Source organism: Girardinichthys multiradiatus, chromosome 2, assembly GCF_021462225.1.
Source record: "Girardinichthys multiradiatus isolate DD_20200921_A chromosome 2, DD_fGirMul_XY1, whole genome shotgun sequence".
In the NCBI taxonomy this organism is placed as follows: Eukaryota; Metazoa; Chordata; class Actinopteri; order Cyprinodontiformes; family Goodeidae; genus Girardinichthys; species Girardinichthys multiradiatus.
The window spans coordinates 40,959,526-40,978,993 of record NC_061795.1 but is presented as its reverse complement, the minus strand read 5'-3'; the positions used below and the strand labels follow the sequence as shown (position 1 = coordinate 40,978,993).

At 41.2% G+C, this 19,468-nt stretch overlaps 1 protein-coding gene across 2 annotated transcripts in view; it reads right to left on the bottom strand.

The window, feature by feature from the left end:
* The window catches only part of spon1b (spondin 1b), a 164,004-nt gene that overhangs the window by 12,385 nt on the left and 132,151 nt on the right, over nt 1-19,468 (bottom strand). For both annotated transcript variants that reach the window (XM_047350352.1, XM_047350360.1), the window contains 4 exons: nt 13,139-13,340; nt 3,789-3,929; nt 3,134-3,209; nt 583-765 (listed from right to left, as the gene is read on the bottom strand). In XM_047350352.1, coding sequence (XP_047206308.1) covers nt 583-765; nt 3,134-3,209; nt 3,789-3,929; nt 13,139-13,340 — 602 coding nt within the window. The remainder of the gene's footprint in view (nt 1-582; nt 766-3,133; nt 3,210-3,788; nt 3,930-13,138; nt 13,341-19,468) is intronic.

Genomic DNA, 19,468 nt, shown 5'->3' with positions numbered 1-19,468 from the left:
GCGTTTTCTGCCACACTTTTTCCTTCCCACAGACTTCCCACTGAGGTGCCTTGATACAGCACTCTGGGAACAGCCTATTTGTTCAGAAATTTCTTTCTGTGTCTTACCCTCTTGCTTGAGGGTGTCAATAGTGGCCTTCTGGACAGCAGTCAGGTCGGCAGTCTTACCCATGATTGGGGTTTTGAGTGATGAACCAGGCTGGGAGTTTTAAAGGCCTCAGGAATCTTTTGCAGGTGTTTAGAGTTAACTCGTTGATTCAGATGATTAGGTTCATAGCTCGTTTAGAGACCCTTTTAATGATATGCTACTTTTGTGAGATAGGAATTTTGGGTTTTCATGAGCTGTATGCCAAAATCATCCATATTAAGACAATAAAAGACCTGAAATATTTCAGTTAGTGTGCTATGAATCTAAAATATATGAATGTTAAATTTTCATCATGACATTATGGAAAATAATGAACTTTATCACAATATGCTAATATTTTGAGAAGGACCAGTATTATTTAAAGACAACAAACTGCCAAAGAATGCATATACTTTTTTCCAGTTTTTCTGTAAATGTTTGTACGTGTGTTCTTACCCTCCATACTGCATCCAGGGGCCATGCAAGGCTGGAAATCTTGGGTTTGTGGGCAAAGTATGCTGAGATCCAGCTGAGCCTTCAGCATCCTCTGCCTCATTCTGCGACCTTTGTCACATGTCGCGCTGCTACAGGCCGACCAGGGAGACCAGGGGGAGTAAATGCATGTCTCTGGTGTGTCGTCTAAGAGAGGTAGAAGGACAGATCAGGAAAGTGTGAGGACTAATTTCTTTCTTTTTTTTTATGATAAATTATAAATTAGAGGAAAGAATTTCATTTATTTCCTCTTATTTGGGGAAAGCCTGGGGTGAAAAGGTCAATGTGGGCAGTTTAATTTGCATTTCAAAAGATTAATAATCTATCTCACTGCGAATATGGAAGTTTCATTTTTCAGGTGCAGTGAAGATGGAGAAAATTACTTAACACTAACCCTAAATGCGATTAGAGCAAGTAGCAGACTACCAGACTCCACAAAATGACATCCAAGTAAGAAACGAACCGGCAGATGGATTCAGGCTGAGCATAAGAGAGGAGTATGATTTGTGAATGTCGCATCCAATTATCAGTGGAAGCAGAGGTATGAGAAGTAGCAGGGTTATGGGGTTCAATTAAAATGTCTCTCCTGGGAAAATGAGAGGAGGAGGGGAGAAAGAATATACTGTTAGACCTTGGGTATAACCCAAATGGGCCCAGTTTTCTGGGATAACACATAATGACAGAGGAGAATAAGGGAAGAAAGCAGCTGAAAAAGGTAAAGAGAGATATGGGTGGATCTGTAAGTAGAAGCTTTAAAGGTCTGGGCAGACCAGAGGGAGCTGCATCAATGGAACCTCTCCTCTTTAGTGGCATTTCACACAGAGACAAGAAGGAAATCCTGGACAGGTAGAGGAACAGAAAAAGGGGAAAGGTGACAGGAAAGAGAAAACCAGCGGTGACTCACTGGGGAAGAAATTTATTAGACAGCTGGAGATCATTGTTAAGATCCACCTTTTGTGCAAAATCTTGCACCCAAACAAAAGCCTTTTCATGTAAACATTTTTAAAAGGCTATAAATGCACAGAAAAAAAAAAAAAAACATCAAGCACATTCCTTCGTGATTAGCTGTTCACTAGGTGGAATAAAAATGCTAAAAGAACTCATATCCGAAAATAACTGCAGTACGTTATCCATTCAACTAGAAATCTGAATCAGCTCTAAGGGTCAAGTTGTGCACACAAAGCCAGGACTTTGGTTTCACATGTTCTCATAATACAGATATTTAAATAGAAATATATGAACTTTGGATTAGATGAAACAATTAAAAAGAGATAAATGCATAAATGTATATATTTGTATCTTTATAAATAGAATAGAATAGAATAATATTTAATTTCAGAGTTGTTTGAACTGACTGGTTAGGCCATAAACATCACAGGCTATTTTCATGCTAACTCTACATGCAGTGTGCTCTGTGTGTTGCTCAGCTCGGCATAAAAAAATAATAGTATGCACATCCTTACACCCTGATCTGTAGTGTTAGTCAGCAGGATAGATATCAATATTGGTCCCAAGAGCTTATTTTAGGATGTGAGGTGATCACTCTTTTAAAGCATTAGCACCAAGCGTGTGTAGTACTTCACCTCTTTCCATTCATTGCTGATGTATTTGAAAATCAGCTAAAGACTTCCTTTTAAACAAGGGCTTAGTTCAGCATGGGTTGTATTGGTCTCATTGTATTTATCTTGTCTTTAAACCCTTGTTTTAATTGACCCTGTCTGTGTTTCACTTTTACTGCCTTGTAAAAGAACTTGTAAACTGCCAAAATTTAAATTGTGCTTTTTTTTTAAGTCGTACTGACATTGAAGGGACTTTATGACAGATTCACATTTACACAATCACACTCGCAAACATGCACAGATTAATACACCAGTCAGTTGGTCATTTGGTCAATAAATAAAATAGTTTGCTTGAAAAGCATCCCCACAGCATGATGCTGCCATCACCATATTTCACAGAGATGTTCTGGGGGATGTGCAGTGTAGTTTTGCGCAACATAAGTTTTACATGTAGGCCAGAAAGTTACATTTTGGACTCATCATATTCTTCCATATGTTTGTCCCCTACATGGCTTGTGGCAAACTGCAAACTGGACCTCCTAGGGTTTTTCTTCAACACATGCTTTCTGCTTGCCACTTTTCCAGAAATGTGAAATTTATTGAGTAACGTGACTAATAGTTGACGTTTTCTCTAATCTGAGTTGTGGATTCCTGCAGCCTACACAGTTAAAGGGTTTTGGGTCAAAAAACATTAATAGGAGTATTTGAGAAGGACAAGACCCTGAACCAGGGGTGGTGCTCTGCAACAGCAGGAGCTCATCCTTCACACAGCAGGTTGAAGCCAAATGCCTGCTCGATCTTTAAAATTGTTATTTTACCACTAATCTGAGTTTCACCTGAAACCAGCTGGGTCTGTAATGAGCACAGTTTGTGTAAACGCAGACAGCTGAAGAATGTCAATTTCAAAGAAGAAATATAATATCACAAAATGATAAGGTTTGAATTAATAATGTTACCTTCCTCCTTCTCCTCCTGTCCAATATCAGCTACTATGTCATCGATGGTGTCTGGGACCACATTACACTGTTCTCCCTGTGCACAGAAGGAAAGTTGAGGTTACATGCGAGAAGCCTGAAACAAGCTCATCTTTAGACATGAGTTTTGTTTTCCTTAACACATTTAAAGTTGACCAGTCTTTTACAATGTTTTTAAAAAGACAAATGAAAAAAAAAACTAAATTTTGTCAAGCATTTCCATAGTTCCTGAATAGGAGAAGCTCTCAAGTGAACAAAATACATGTGGATGATGACATAAAATCTAAAACGAAGTCAACTTGGTGTCTGAGCTATTTCTGCTCTTAGCACCAACTTAGCTTTAAAAGTTATGTTTACAATAATATATAATACAAACCATTACAGGTTGACCTTATGATGAACTTCGCATACCTGTTTTATCCTGTTCAGGATCACAGGAGTTGGTGCTAATTCCAGATGTTGCTTTTGAGTCATGTTGTTAGCTATTAGAATTCTATTGCAATGACAGACCCTTCAGAGTTGTACCAGATACATGCCAACAAATATATATCTATATTTTTGCATATAACATCAAGTGTTATTCTGACATACCAATTTTCTATGGCATCAACATGGTAAGACAATATACATCTCTCACCTTTCTAGTAATACGTTCCACCACTACCCGAGCAACAGGAGCAATTGCGCCCCCTTCTGGGTCATAGAAGGGGCTTTGAGGGTTGTCCAGACTGGTCAGAGAACGAATTTTCTCCTGAGGAATGGTGGGCTTGTTTGGTGACTGAAAGAGCCCAAACGAAAAAAGTGTCAGGGGTCTGTAAAATGTTGTATAACAGAAAATCAAAGAATCAAGTTCGGCATCAGCTTATAAAAAAGTTTCCATATTCAAGAGATGTTTGAGACTCTTTTCCACCTTGCAGCATTAATTGAAACCATATTTTGAATCACTGAAATTTCTCAACTCAATACTGTTTGCATAGTGTCACTTCAGTAACAACCTTTCCAGGTCAATGCTATATAGAAGATTCATAATACGCCTAAATTCCCACTATGAATTAAATTTGAAGTGTAATTATTTTAGAAAATGTAAAAGAAAAAAACGTTATGTAAACAGTCAGTCAGTCATTTTCTACCACTTATTCCATAGTGGGTCACGGGGGAGCTGGTGCCTATCTCCAGCAGTCTATGGGCGAGAGGCAGGGTAAACAATTACATAAAAAATAATAAAGAATCTAGCGTTCTTAAGTTGGTTAGAAGCTTTAGAGGTATCCACAAAATACATCAAAATCTAACTCCTTTTCTTTTGTACCTTCTAACAGTTTCCTTTAGTGCCCTTTTTTAAATAATTTTTTATATGTTGTGTATTTTTAAATATGATGTGTGACTTGACTGTAGAGTCATAGATCATTCAGAGAAATAAAGAAAGTGTCAGGGTGTGTGTAGCGGAGGACCCCGGGAATGGAGACGAGGCTCAGAGGTCGAGACGAGGACGAGTTTGTTCTCAAACAGCTCAGGAGCAGGGTCCGGGGGTGGTTCGTCCTCGCCCCCGGTTTCAGAGGCCAGGATGAGGACTAATCTCTCCTTGAACCCCTGGAAGGCACTTAGACCAGGAGCAGGAGCTAAGGGGTCACCCAGACCCTCAGTGGCATGGGCAGGAGCTGAGGCGTCGCCGAGACCTTCAGTGACTTGAGCAGGGGCTGAGGCGTCGCCGGGACCCTCGGTTACATGAGCCAAGGCGTCCCTCTTACGACGTCCTCTGCGGTGTGTGGAGCAGGTTAGGGCAGACTTGGGCTGTACAATGGTGGCACTCTGAAGACCTGATGTGGACTGCTCGGCAGCAGCAGAGCTCTGGAGACCTGGCGTGGGCTGCTTGGCAGCAGCTCCCTGAAGACCTGGCGTGGGCTGCTCAGTAGCAGATCTCTGGAGACATGGCGTGGGCTGCTCGGCAGCAGCAGAGCTCTGGAGACCTGGCGTGGGCTGCTCGGCAGCAGCTCTCTGGAGACTTGGTGAGGATGGAGGTGGGCGGCAGTAAAACTGCCTTATTGCTGTCCAGTAATCCTCCTCCATCTGCCTGATTTCCTCCATCAGCTCAGGAGAGGAATACAGGAGACTGGTCCTCCTGAAGCTCTTAATCTGGCGAGCATAAAATCTCAAACGCACCTCCAGCTCACCTGGTGTTGCCACAGAAACCTCGGCTGAAGCGAGCGAAGATGGCAGATGTCAGAGCTGAAGCAAGCCTGGGTGACGCTGCTGTGGCAGACGAGGACGCGGGATTATTCTATGCAGCCCTCACGACAGCGGCCATGGGACCCGCCTCCTCGCCGGCTGAACCACGACGTTTCCTGCGGCGGGAGGAAGACGTCGGCTTTCCTGCCAAATGAAGGGGAGGAGAAGATGGCGACTAAGGGGACCTTTCCCTGTACATGGAATCGCCAACCTGGATCCATCATAATCCGACTGCGGCACAGACAGCCCTGCAGAACGGCGCAGCATCTTCTCCACGTCCCAAGACAGGAAACGTAAAGAGGTCCATGGAGCTTGTCTGACGTTCGTCCACGAGGTCCATTGTTGGCGGAAACATTCTGTCAGGGTTTGTGTAGCGGAGGACCCCGGAATGCAGATGAGCAGGCAGCATGACAGTAAGTGAAATTATTTAATTAACAAAACTTACTACAGAAGGTGATGCCTTAACAGACATGGGCAGGCTGGCAAGACAGGCTTGGCATGATCAACAGGACAAGACATGAGCAGAGATAGTGATCCAAAGTGTTTCCACAAGGAATGAACAGATGTGTATATATAGAACAAGAACCAGATGAAACGAGAAGACTGAATGCTAGGTGCAGGTGAACCGAATAAAGTTAATTGTCAGACAGGAGAGAACAAAACGAGGCTGGAGCAAAACAGAGACTCTTGAATACAAACTTAAACACAACCAGTCAACCACGAAACTAAAGCATAACCAGATCCAAAAAACGTAACTTGACAAAACATGAAGACAAAAACTAAAGCATGACCAGGAAAATAACAGAAGCATGATTCAAAACCTAACAACAACAACAAGAACAAGAACAACAACAACAACAACAACAACAAGAACAACAAGTAGAAGAAGAAGAAGAAGAAGAAAAAGAAGAACCCAAAAACACCCACAAATTATGACAGAAAGTAAAACTTTCTGTCATAATTACTTTATGACAGAAGTAATGCTTATTTCGGTAAAGGTCACATGCTTTATTTAGCCACACTATTAATAGCACAGCACATTTCTCTAAGTATCATTATGACAAACTCACTCTCAGCTATTTAAAAAAAAGACTATTATCCAATCTCCTCATTAGAACTAAGTGGATGGTTCAGGCATCCTATTATTATTCATTAAGGTTGGACTAAGATTCAAATGCAATTTATCTACAAGAACTTCTACATATCAGACAATGTTTATTTATCTTTAACAAACCCCTGGTTTCATTCTTGGTTTTGCTGCAAAGTCAGCACGTTGTTTTGTAAACAGCTACAGTTTTCATTATTTGTCTGAATTTTGTCATGACTGCTTTCAGTTCTGCCTTTCAACGTCAGTGTATTATAACGGGACATTTTATCTTTTATAATAGCCCCGCTGTTTATTTTATTTTTTGGATGTTTGTTCTGGTGATAGTTTGCCTTCCTACGCATGATCATTTGATGCTTCTCAGTTTTCTCCTTTCTGGCACTTTTTATTGTGAATATAAAGCTTAGCTGGTTAGCTTTTTTATAAGTGGAAAATGTACACATGAATCTGATGCTAGACTGATGGAACAATCGGAATTTAATGGAGACTTTTCCCTAACCTCACATTTTAGCACTTTGCAAATCGGCTCTTATATACTGGGTATCATGTATGCACAAGGGAGGATAGTCACAGGTTTTGACTGAGGGATACTCATTATTGTCCTACCATTACACTACAGATTACAATCTTCAGGTACATGAGCGTCAGTGTTTCAAACAGGCTGCTTAAGCTAACCCAATTGAATTACACACTATTAATCAAAACAGTAGAAGAAAACCTCACATGATGAACTGACTTGACTTTGACTTGGTTCAAAACCTTTAGGCATAAAAAAATTTTTATGCACAACTAAACCTCCACACATAGGTTTAAAAAATGTACAAAGGTCTAGGAGGTTTAAAACTCCCAAATATTTGTCAATATGACCTGGTACAAAAATTAAAACATATTTTAAAATGGATTTGGAGAAATCTACTCTACAACCTATAGATAGATATTGAGCAAACACTTTGAAAGGAAATCTGTATCTAAGATATTTCATTTATTGGTGTTGTGACTATGAATCTGAATATATTATTTAATATTAATAATTTAATATTTTATCAAATAATATTTCGGTCTGTTAAGGGTTGTCCTGTGAATACCAGCCCAGTAAGGCGATGGTATTAGGACAAAATCGAAAAGGGTGAGCCAAGCTCTGACATTATTGAACAGCAAAACTCTGCACACACATGGAATGAATTCACACAATTTTTTTAAATACAAGAATTTAATAACAATAATAAGTCAACTCAAAGTTAAACATATTTCAAACTCTTTACTATGGTAAAACAATCCCACTAACTACCAAGCAGAATTAAAGAATAACAAAGACTAATGGGCAATGTACAATATAAACAAGTTGATTATAGATGGTTGAAACCATGACCGAAAAAGTGATGCAACATTACCATTCAATGTTTATGTTTGAGAACCAAGGATTTTCTTGAAGAATCTAGAAATGAAGTTAAGTTAGTCTTGGAACCAACTTAGGCAATAATCAGCATACCTTTAGACAACCATTCACAATGCAATATCAGATAAAATATTATTTTAATAAAATAATGTTTTAAGAATAATCTGCTGAATAAAACCAGCCTTCTGGATGACTAATTATCAACGGTGTCTCATTAGCTGCCTTTATTTATTAAAACAATATTTAAAGAAATACTATTAAGGAAATAGTAAAATATTTATTATTTTTATATTTTGGAAAAGAGACAAATCTTTCTGGAGAAATTGGGCTTAATGGTGTTTTCTTAGTTATCAAGTTTAGTAAAATAATGTTTGGGAAATATTATTTACTGGATTGAAAACTAACAACCTTTCTTGGAAGATGATCTTCAGTAGCAAGCACGTATTCTTAGCTGTTAGCAGATAAAGCTAACAAAAGAAGCTGATAGCTTAGCACCAGAATCAAGCACACACCTTTAAAATACCGTTAATAAAAGGGTTAAAATGCATAAGCGAGGACGGCACGTTATGATCAATTTTCTGTGTTTAAAATCACCCTTCAAGTAAAGTTTGTCTTAATTTTTAAAACACACAAACACAGAACACAAAACTGAGCATGTGTGCTGCAGATAGCCTGCTAGCACTAAGATAGCAGAGTTTCACAAACAAAACCAAATTTCATAAAATGAAAAACGTTTAGATCATTTCATCCTAAATCACTTCTCTCTGCCCAAACCTAACCTCGTTTGAACCGTGCTGAAGAAAAGTTGTCCTGGCGACGATGAAGTTTGAAGAAAGCTCTGTGAACAAAGGGTTAGCTTCAGCTAACCTCCGCAGCTGTGGGTGAAGGACGGCTCGTTCTGTCGGCCGGCCAACTGCACAGTTATTGTAGATCGGATAACTGCTTCACTTGGCGTCGTAGAGACAGCGTCTCTGCTGGGAACTCTCTGGAACACAGTTTGCTTCTGCAGGCCTCAGAGAGAAAGTCAAGCAATGCCTGTACCTTAATTATCCCATTCATGAATGAAATACCGGATACACGAACAGTAATTCATTCGTACTTAACCTTAGTGCATATGATCGATGATCGTATGACACTCTTGGATCCAGTTTGAAGAGTTTATGTCTGTTTGCCAGCAAAGAGACATTAGTGCGTGTGTCTCTCTTTCCGGATGCCTTGGAGGAACCCGTGTAGAAGAGATTGATTCCTTGGAAAGGGGGTGCTTTTATACAGACAGTGGCATCATGGGAAATACTCCTTTCCCTAGCTGTGCCGGAAGTAGGTTAATGCAATTTATTTTCAAAGTTCCGGAAAAGTCTGTAACGGACTTCATGTTGTAACCATGGCTGTGGTCCCAAAATTGGCCCTTTAATTAAGCAGCATACCTGCATTAAAAGCCTCAATATCAGTACATCTCTAACAGCCTGGAGGGAATATCTTAAAATAAATATCTCTTCAGTTTTCCCATGCACATGAACACCAGTTTTGAACACCAGTTTGAAACAACCTGGACATGCTGCAAAATAAAAGCAAATAACAATAAGAAGTCAAATTTAGGACCAGGAAATTAATTGTGGAACACAAACACTACTCCAGCAGCATAAAAGGACTGAATGGCTATGAAACAGGCTTTTCAAAAAGAAATTGACATTGTTTCTCTTGAGGAAGAGAACAGTTTAATGACAGTCATTCAAAACAGAGTCAATATAAAATGCATAATGCAACAATAACTGTTAGATTTTATTCCCAGCCAGTATAGCAGGTGTTTTATTGTTTGATCTCTGCATACATCAATGATTCTATTTATACTCTGCTTTAAAAAGAGAGATGCACTTCTGTTTCCAGGTGCATCACAGTGAGTGTGTTCAGGCACATAGTTAAAAACAATTAGAGAATAAAATGTGACAAAAAGGAATCAAAATTTATCTTTTAAAATAACTCCTCTGTTTAGTTTTTTAACTGATATTTGTTTCTGAATAACAAATACAAAAGAGACGCAGCAGTTTCTATTTATTGAGATTAAAATGATAGATTGATGGAAAATTTGCTAAATTGCTGCTGACTCTCTATTTGTTTTTTCTGTAAGTCATTCGCCATCAAACAAGTTGTAGCTCTTTAAATTAAACAGTTTTGACAAAAAAGAAAGAAACAGCTTAAACCAGAATTGTCAAACCATATTGTGATCAGGACTAGAGGTAGCGGAGCAAATATTGAAGTCTAATGGGCAATGCAAATGTGCCTATCATATATAGATTCTCAAACAGAACCTTTTTCAGAGCATGATCCTTGGGTTCCTTATTTATATCAACATATATTTGCACTATGACACCCACTTTGTTTTTGTTTAGGTCCATGAACATTATTTTTAGTTATTTATATAGTAAGGTCAATTGTTAGTATACAATGTTCAACAGGGGAAGCAGTATGTCAAGATGAAGAGCGAAGGGAGGAAGAGATTAGCTAAGAGCATAAACAGAGAAGTCAGAAACAATCAAATTTTCATCGCACTGATCAAAAAAAGAAACAATGTAAAATAAACACCCAGTTTATTTTTTTTTAACAGATTTTGCTATTATATATAACATATTTATGTTTACTACATTTAAAATTTAAAACATGTTGCCCACCTGAGCCCACCTAAAGTTGACTAATTATGCTTAGAAAAAATTGTTTTTAATCTAAAAAAACATCAACATTATCATAATACATCCAAATCTTTTTTGTTCTAAAATAACAAAAACAAAATAAAGACAGAGAAACAAAAAAATCTTTGTGTATCTGAACAGAGAAACTAAGAGATTTTCATATGTAGTAGGTTGGACAAGATGAATGTTTCTGACTGTGAATGGGATTTACTAAATGTTTACTGTACCGAATGCCTGCATTGTACAAAATGCTGATATTGTAATAAAACTAGCGATTAACAGGTATATTATTATCCTGGAACGTTTGTCCCACTCCGACCACGTAAATAGCAAGGTTTAGAAGTGCAGTCATATATTAGTTTTAGAAACCCACAGAAAAAAGGAAAACTTGATATAACAAACAAGAGATCCCTGGAAAATGTCCCCAAACTCACATTAATCTTAAACAAGTCAGAATAAATTCCCACTGAATTATCTTTGTTTTACTTTGAAATACTGACTTTCATAAAGAATAACTTGCCGCTGCTGTGAGTGCCAATTTTGCAGAATTGATGATAACAAATAGCTCATGAGGCTAAAATCAAGTTCTGAACACTGAAGAAACACTTCATCCTTCAAAAGCAACACCACCTGGCTTAGTGTAAGATTTTCGAAAAATATTTACCATCTCTCCTCTGCAGAATAAGCTCCATGCTTATTCATGGGCATGCAAACTATAAATAAATTGCTCCAGTCTCAAAACAGTTGGTGAATATGGATGAGCCCGTTTTATTCCAAGGCTTTTGAAACTAAAGACGCCTTTCACAGTAACGGAAAGTGAAAGTGAAAAGCACTTCAATGCTGCATTTTATAAAGACATAGACTGCTTTAAACATACTGCCAGTGATCCTTCCTTGATTGTATACAGCAACATGTAAAACGCCTCTAGGTTTGATAGTGAATTAGAAATCCCTAACAATTATCTTCTGTATAAACTAAAGAGCACGGTTGGAGTGGCAACATCTCTCGCTGTTTTATATAGTACATAGTCATTGGACGTAAAATGTTTCTGTGACTATTAAAATCATGGGAAAACAAAAGAAAACAGCCCTTCCAAACACACAGCAAATGGCAGTCTCTTTAACACAGTGTCACAACAGACAGACAACAGCAGTGACTTTAGAGAAGCAACTGCTGTTTCCCATAAATCTGGGAAAGGTTATAAAGGAATATTTGAGCTCTTTAACTACATCTTTTGATTGTGACAAAGATTATTCACAAGTGGAAAACATTTAGGACAGCTGCCAATCTCCCTAAGACAAGGGGTCAGAGTGAATTCACCCCTATGTTCTCAGAACTGATTAAAACCGCAAGAGCTCAATCTCAGACTCTGGAAGCATCACTAAGAATGTTAAAGTTGATGTCAGTAAAATTAAGAAAAAGAACACATGGGTATAGTTTGTCCCAGGAAAACACAATTTCTCTTTAAGAAGAGTAAGCAACACAACTTAGGTTTGCAAAGTTGAATCTGAATCAAGCACATCAATTCTGGAACAATGGAATTTGGACAGATGAGACCAAAGCTTTTTGGCCTTGATCCACAGTGCCACATTTCATTCAACTGCAGAATATCTGCATAAACACTTTTTCCAAGCATGGTGGTGAAGTGGTGACAAAGAAATGTCTGCATACTATAATGAACTGAAACACTGCTGTAAAGAAAAGTAGGCCAGAAGTTTGTTTAAAGCGTCTTAAGGCATTATACACAAACATTTACATCATGTGAAATTTCTAATTTGTTTCTGACCCAAAAACGATCCTTAACTAGATAAAAACATCGTAGCTGTGTGAGATCACGCTTTTCATACCTTATGTTTCATTGTTATGGCAGCGCAGAGCAGCAAAATGTTAAGTAATTTGTCTCTAAGGTACCCACACAGTGGCGGTTCTAGACCAAATTTACCAGGAGAGCCAGGGTGGGGCCAGTGTTTTTTTTCATAGGTGCACAGAACAAAAGAATAATAATAAAACAAAAAAAAAAGGGCAATATTTCATCGTTTCATATATTAAGTATGCCACAGAGAGACTTGTGGCTTTGGAGCTGCAGGTTGCAGACCCCTGATCTAGCAGATGAAAACGTTAATCCTATCTCAATATGGCTCAGGCTAAAAGTGCAATGCTTTAATTTTTAATTCATTGTTAAAGTAAAACTGATAAGTTAAATAAAATTGGTCCATGGCACCAATTAGTTATGGTGTCTGTGCCTTCGCATATATTCATAAGAAATTGATTTAGTATCAGTATAGGGGCCATATGAGGGGCCAGGACCAGTTCTACAGGGGCACTGGCCACCGTTGACCCCTGTCTAGAACTGCCCATGTACCCACATGCTTCATTTTATGACCTAATGGCCTCTTTTCGTCATTGATGTTCCTGTAATTCCTTAATGACTGTCATGATGACAGATTTAGTGAATTGACAACATTTTAGCAAGCTGAGATGCTGTTTTGGAGCTACTGCAGGATAATTGAAAGGACCTGTCAGTTATCAGCCTCTGTCTGAAAAACAGATGTAATATTATATAAAATTGAAAGTACTACCTCATATGTGACACCACTGTCTGTGCCCGCATCCCACGGTATAAGGTCTGCCACAAGTCTCTGGACCCAGCCGCAGTCCTTGGTACAGAGATCCTCTCCAGACAGCCCCACATTCCAGTCCGGACTTGGCCCAAGCATAGTGAGGAAGGACATGAGGTGCCGGGTCCGATCCACAGAAAACTCCGCTGAGGGAGCTGCTCGCCTGGTTTAAGTGATGAGAAAAGAAAACACAAAATATATACAATATTTCGAACTACTTGTGTTCAGAAAGGTTATGTTTAAGGTCTAGCAGTAATCAGGTCTGGGTAAGCCAATTAAAATTAAATTGAAAAAATATTGGTGATGACACTTTATTCATGATTTACAGGGGGAAGGGCTTTTATTTTTTCACACAGACTTTATCTTTTTCCTTTTCTAAATCAATTTAATAGAAAACTTATTTTGTATTTATTCAGGTTCCCTTTGTTTGATCTTAAATCTTGTTTGATGATTTGAAGAACTGAACTGTAACACAAAGCCAAAACAGAATATTGTTTTAACAACAAAACACTTTGTCAAAGCAAACTATATGTCCAATATTTATAACTGTGGTGTAAACAGATTGTTAAGTTGTGCCAAAACGTTCTTAGACCTAGAGAAATGTTTTTAACAAAGCTTACTAGTACAGTTTTTGGTGGTAATCATCAGTTTGTATGGTGCTTGAAATCTTCTTGAAGTCTTTTTCTGTTAACCACATTACACCTGTTGTGGTGCTGTTTGTGTGGATGCTCGGGCCACGTCCTGGAGTGGTGGGCTTCCATTGGGTGGCCTATAGCTCATGGGGATGTGTTGGACCCAGCCATAGGACACAGGGTCTACGCTTTGTTCTGGTGGGCATCCCTCCCCTGCTTGGTGCTGGGCAGTCTTGCTGCCGGGGGTTGGTGCGGGCCCTGGGCCCCCTGGGGGACTGGCTTGGCCTGTGTGCCATTAGATGCCATGTGGCTTGGTCAGGGGGCTCAGTGCCCTACTTCTCACCTTGTACGTCTTTGGTTTGGGGGCTGCTGCTCCTGTGCTTCACTGATGACCTACCTCTGTTCGGGGCAAAAGGCTACGTTAGGGTGATGCCTTGTGTATGTCCTTTGTTGCTCTTGGGTGCTGTGTGTTGCAAGCCTTCTACGGCTCTGGCCACCCCTTGCACCTCCAGGTTACAAACTCGTTCACATACACCCACTCACACTTATTTCTTCAAATATGCTCAGCCACTCACACACCAATGCACACACACACACATGTTTATGAAACATTTAAATTAATTACATGCGAATTTGACAGTACCAATGTCTTGACCTCTGAGCCAAGTTGCAAAGGCTAATTGGCTTGATAATTGCATCCACAAAATACCTAATCAGAAGGAGAAAATATGTGATTATATTGTAATCATTTTGCACACCTGTAATGTCATGACTGCATTAAGATATACGGGAAAAAATAGGTTTAAGAAACTTTTTTGTTGGTGTCTTAACCATCTTATTTAACCCCACAAGTGAGTAAAAACTTGACATTTCAGCATACAAAGTTGCAGAAAAGGAGATGGTGTTTCAAATTCACTGAGAGTCTCTGACTGCAGGTGCATGCAAGCGTTTGACTGCCGTTATTAATAAAATAATAGTTGCACAAGATATTGCAAATGGCACACAATGCTTGGAGGGACAATTAAACAGATGTTTAGTGGAAGATACATAAGTGTCAGCATGTGAGTGAGTGTGTGCATATAAAGTCTACAGGGTTGCAGTCGTGATAAGATCCTAATTGCTCTTGAACTAATTCCAGAGGATGCCAGAGTGTGTTAATATTCAAACCATTTGCCTCTTACAAAGCATATAAAGCATGTCATTGGAAAACAATAAGGTTTATTAATATTCATATACTAAAATAGTTTATTGATTGTGCTGGAGCTGAAACTTTATTCAAACAAACTTCTATGTTGTGCTTAATAATTTTGCTAATTGCTACTTATGATGTAGATTAATTCATTTAGAAGGCAGATAATCTGAAGATACATTCACAGTCACAGAAAAAAAAAGTGTCTCATGTTTTCCTTTTGATCATCAGTTACAGAAGATGAACTAAACTCTGAAAACAAATTCCATCTTTGTTATTTTATTCATGTCTTTTTTAATTTATTCTTTTTAGAAATATATGCTTTGAATAATTTTGTAGCCATGTTTATGCCATTTCTCAGCAAAATATATTCATTATTTTCTTTGTTTGACTCAAAAGTAAAGCCAAGGTTGCCCAATTTTCAGAACGTTCTGTGAATGTTTTTTTTGTTTTTGTTTTAACAGACATTACAATAAAATGAGAATCAACACATTTCTCCAGGAGGCAGGCTGTATTAGTCATAAATCAGATGAAAATGTGTTTCCTCACTACAAATCCCTATTTATGATTATTTTGTGACAACAAAACCTGTTTGTCCCCCCCTGTTGGCGGGCCTATATCTACCACACACACACACACACAAAAGATGAAACTCACCTCTAGCAAAAGTATTTAAAGTAGCTGAAATTTTACTACTTGTCCAAAATAACCATAATCATACACATCCATGTGTTTTTTTGTGGTTCCCAAACCTTTGCTGGGCGAAAACTTTCCTTCTATTACTCAGTTTTTTGTTAAATCGATATATTTACAACCTTGTCGTATATACGACAATAACTGAGAAGGTTGGTCACAGACTGTGGTAGCTCAGTGCACATCCCTATCTGAATGCTAATTGCAACACAAAGTGACAGCCAACAGCCTTCACATACAATTAGTTACATTAAAAAAACTGCCTCCAGCCAAATCTGCAAGAGGAGTAAAGGTGACACTAACTTGATGCACCACAGCGTTGCACAGTAAAAACTGGCCTCAACATCCAAACTGCAGTTCTTCCCGCCATAGTGAATAATATCGAATACCAAAAGTGCTACAATTTTATAAATGAATAAGCCGTTAAATAAATGCATAACACAAAATGCATAACGCAAATTTCTAATCAATCAATCACATGGCAGCAACTCAATGCATTTAGGCATGTAGACATGGTCAAGACGATCCGCTGCACTTCAAACAGAGCATCAAAATGAGGAAGAAAGGTGATTTAATACTTTGAACGTGGCATGGTTGTTGGTGCCAGACCGGCTGGTCTGAGTATATCAGAAACTGCTGATCAACTGGGATTTTCATGCACTACCATCGCTAGGGTTTACAGAGAATGGTCCAAAAAAGAGAATATATCCAGTGTGTGGCAGTTCTGTGGGCACAAATGCCTTGTTGATGCCAGAGGTCAGAGGAGAATTGCCAGACTGGTTCGAGCTGATAGAAAGGCAACAGTAACTCAAATAACCACTTGTTACAACCAAGGCATGCAGAAGACCATCTCTGAACGCACAACACATCGAACCTTGAGGCGGATGGGCTACAGCAGCAGAAGACCACACCGAGTGACACTCCTGTCAGCTAAGAATAGAAAACTGAGGCTACAGTTTGCACAGGCTCACCAAAATTGGACAATAGAAGATTGGAAAAACGTGGCTTGGTCTGATGAGTCTCGATTTCTGCTGCGACATTCGGATGGTAGGGTCAGAATTTGGCGTCAACAACATGAAAGCATGGATCCATCCTGCCTTGTATCAACGGTTCAGGCTGGTGGTGGTCATGTAATGGTGTGGGGGATATTTTCTTGGCACACTTTGTTTCCAGTACCTTGTTGAATCTATGCCATGTAGGATTTAGGCAGTTCTGAAGGCAAAAGGGGGTCCAACCCGGTACTAGCAAGGTTACCCCAGTGGATGAGAGGGTCGCATCCCTGCGCCTTCGGGTTGGGGACAGGTCTCTGACTGTTGTTTCGGCCTACGGGCCGAGCAGTAGTGCAGAGTACCCGGCCTTCTTTGCTTCCCTGTCGGGGGTGCTAGATAGTGCCCGTCCCGGGGATTCCATTATTCTGCTGGGTGACTTCAATGATAGTGACACCTGGAGAGGTGTGATTGGGAGAAATGGCCTCTACGATCTGAATCCGAGTAGCGTTTCGTTATTGGACTTCTGTGCTAGTCACGGATTGTCCATAATGAACACCATGTTCAAGCATAAGGGTGTCCATCAGTGCACTTGGCACCAGGACACCCTAGGCAGGAGGTCGATGATCGACTGTTGTCGTGTTGTCAGACCTTCGGCCGCATGTTTTGGACACTCGGGTAAAGAGAGGGGCTGAGCTGTCCAGTGATCACCACCTGGTGGTGAGTTGGATCAGCTGGAAGAGGAGAAATCTATAGAGACACTTGCCAGGCCCAAGCACATAGTGAGGGTCTGGCAGAGCCCTCAGCCAGGGACGTATTCAACTCCCACCTCCGGGAGAGCTTTGACCAGATTCCGGGGGATGTTGGAGACATAGAGTCCGAGTGGATCATGTTCTCTGCATCTATTGTCGATGCTGCTGCCCGTAGCTGCGGCCGTAAGGTCTGCTGTGCCTGTTGCGGTGGCAATTCCAGAACCTGGCTGTGGACACCAGCAGTAAGGGACGCTGTGAATCTGAAGAAAGAGTGCTATCGGCTGTAGTTGGCTTGTGGGACTTCTGAGGCGGCTGACGGGTGTGGCAGAGGCAAAAACCCGGGCCTGGCAGGAGTTCAGTGAGGCCATAGAGAAGGACTACCGGTTGGCCTCGAAGCGATTCTGGCAAACCGTCCGGCGCCTCAGGAGAGGGAAGCAGTGCTTCACCAACACTATTTACAGTTGGGGTGGGAGGCTGCTTACCTGACTGGGGACATTATCGGGCGGTGGAAGGAGTACTTCGAGGATCTCCTCAATCCTGCCCTCACGCATTCCCTGGTGGAAGCAGAGGCTGGCGACTCGGGCTTAGGCTCTTTCATCACCCAGGCTGAAGTCACCGAGGTGGTTAAAAAGCTCTGTGGTGGGAGGGCTTCGGGGATGGATGAGATCCGCCCTGAGTACCTCAGGTCTCTGGATGTTGTGGGGCTGTCATGGTTGACACACCTCTTCAACATTGCGTGATGGTCAGAGACAGTGTCTCTGGACTGGCAGACTAGGGTGGTGGTCCCCCTTCATAAGAAGGGTGACCGAAGGGTGCGTTCCAACTACAGGGGGATCACACTCCTCAGCCTCCCTGGTAAGACCTACACCAGGGTATTGGAGAGGAGAGTCCGGCCGATAGTCCATCCTCAGATTCAGGAGGAGCAGTGAGGTTTATCGTCCTGGCCGTGGAACACTGGACCAACTCTATACCCTCTACAGGGTACTCGAGGGTTCATGGGAGTTTGCCCAACTGGTCCATATGTGTTTTGTGGACCTGGAGAAGGCATTCAACTGTGTCCCTTGTGGTGTCCTTTGGGGGGTGCTCCAGGAGTATGGAATCGGGGGCCCTTTATTAGGGGCCATCCGGTCTCTGTACAAGCGGAGCAGGATTTTGGTCTGCATTGCCGGCACTAAGTCGGACCTATTCCCGGTGCATGTTGGACTCTGGCAGGGCTGCCCTTTGTAACCGGTCCTGTTCATAACTTTTATGGACAGGATTTCTAGGCACAGCCAAGGGCCAGAGGGGTCTGGTTTGGGGACCAGTGGGTTTCGTCTCTTCTTTTTGCAGATGACGTGGTCCTGCTGGCTCCCTCTAGCCAAGACATACAGCGTGCACTGGGGCAGTTTGCAGCCGAATGTGAAGCGGCTGGGACGAAGATCAGCTCCTCCAAGTCTGAGGCCATGGTTCTCGACCGGAAAAGGGTGGCTTGTCCTCTTCAGGTTGGAGGGGATTTCCTGCCTCAGGTGGAGGAGTTCAAATATCTCGGGGTCTTGTTCACGAGTAAGGGAAGAATGGAGCGGGAGATCGACAGACGGATCAATGCGGCTGCTGCAGTAATGGTGCCGCTGTGCCGGTTCGTTGTGGTGAAGAGAGAGCTGAGCCGAAAAGCGAAGCTCTTGATTTACTGGTCGGTCTACGTTCCTGCCCTCACTTATGGCCATGAACTTTGGGCCATGACCGAAAGAACGAGATCCCAAATACAAGTGGCTGAAATGAGCTTCCTCCATAGGGTTGCCGGGCACTCAGAGATAGGGTGAGGACCTTGGCCATCCGGGAGGGGCTCGGAGTAGAGCCGCTGCTCCTCCACATCGAGAGGAGTCAGTTGAGGTGGCTCGGGCATCTATACCGGATGCCTCCTGGACGCCTTCCTCTGGAGGTGTTCCAGGCACGTCCCACCGGGAGGAGGTCCAGGAGATGGCCCAGGACACACTGGAGGGACTATGTCTCTCGGCTGGCCTGGGAACGCCTTGGGATCCCCCCGGAGGAGCTGGAGGAGG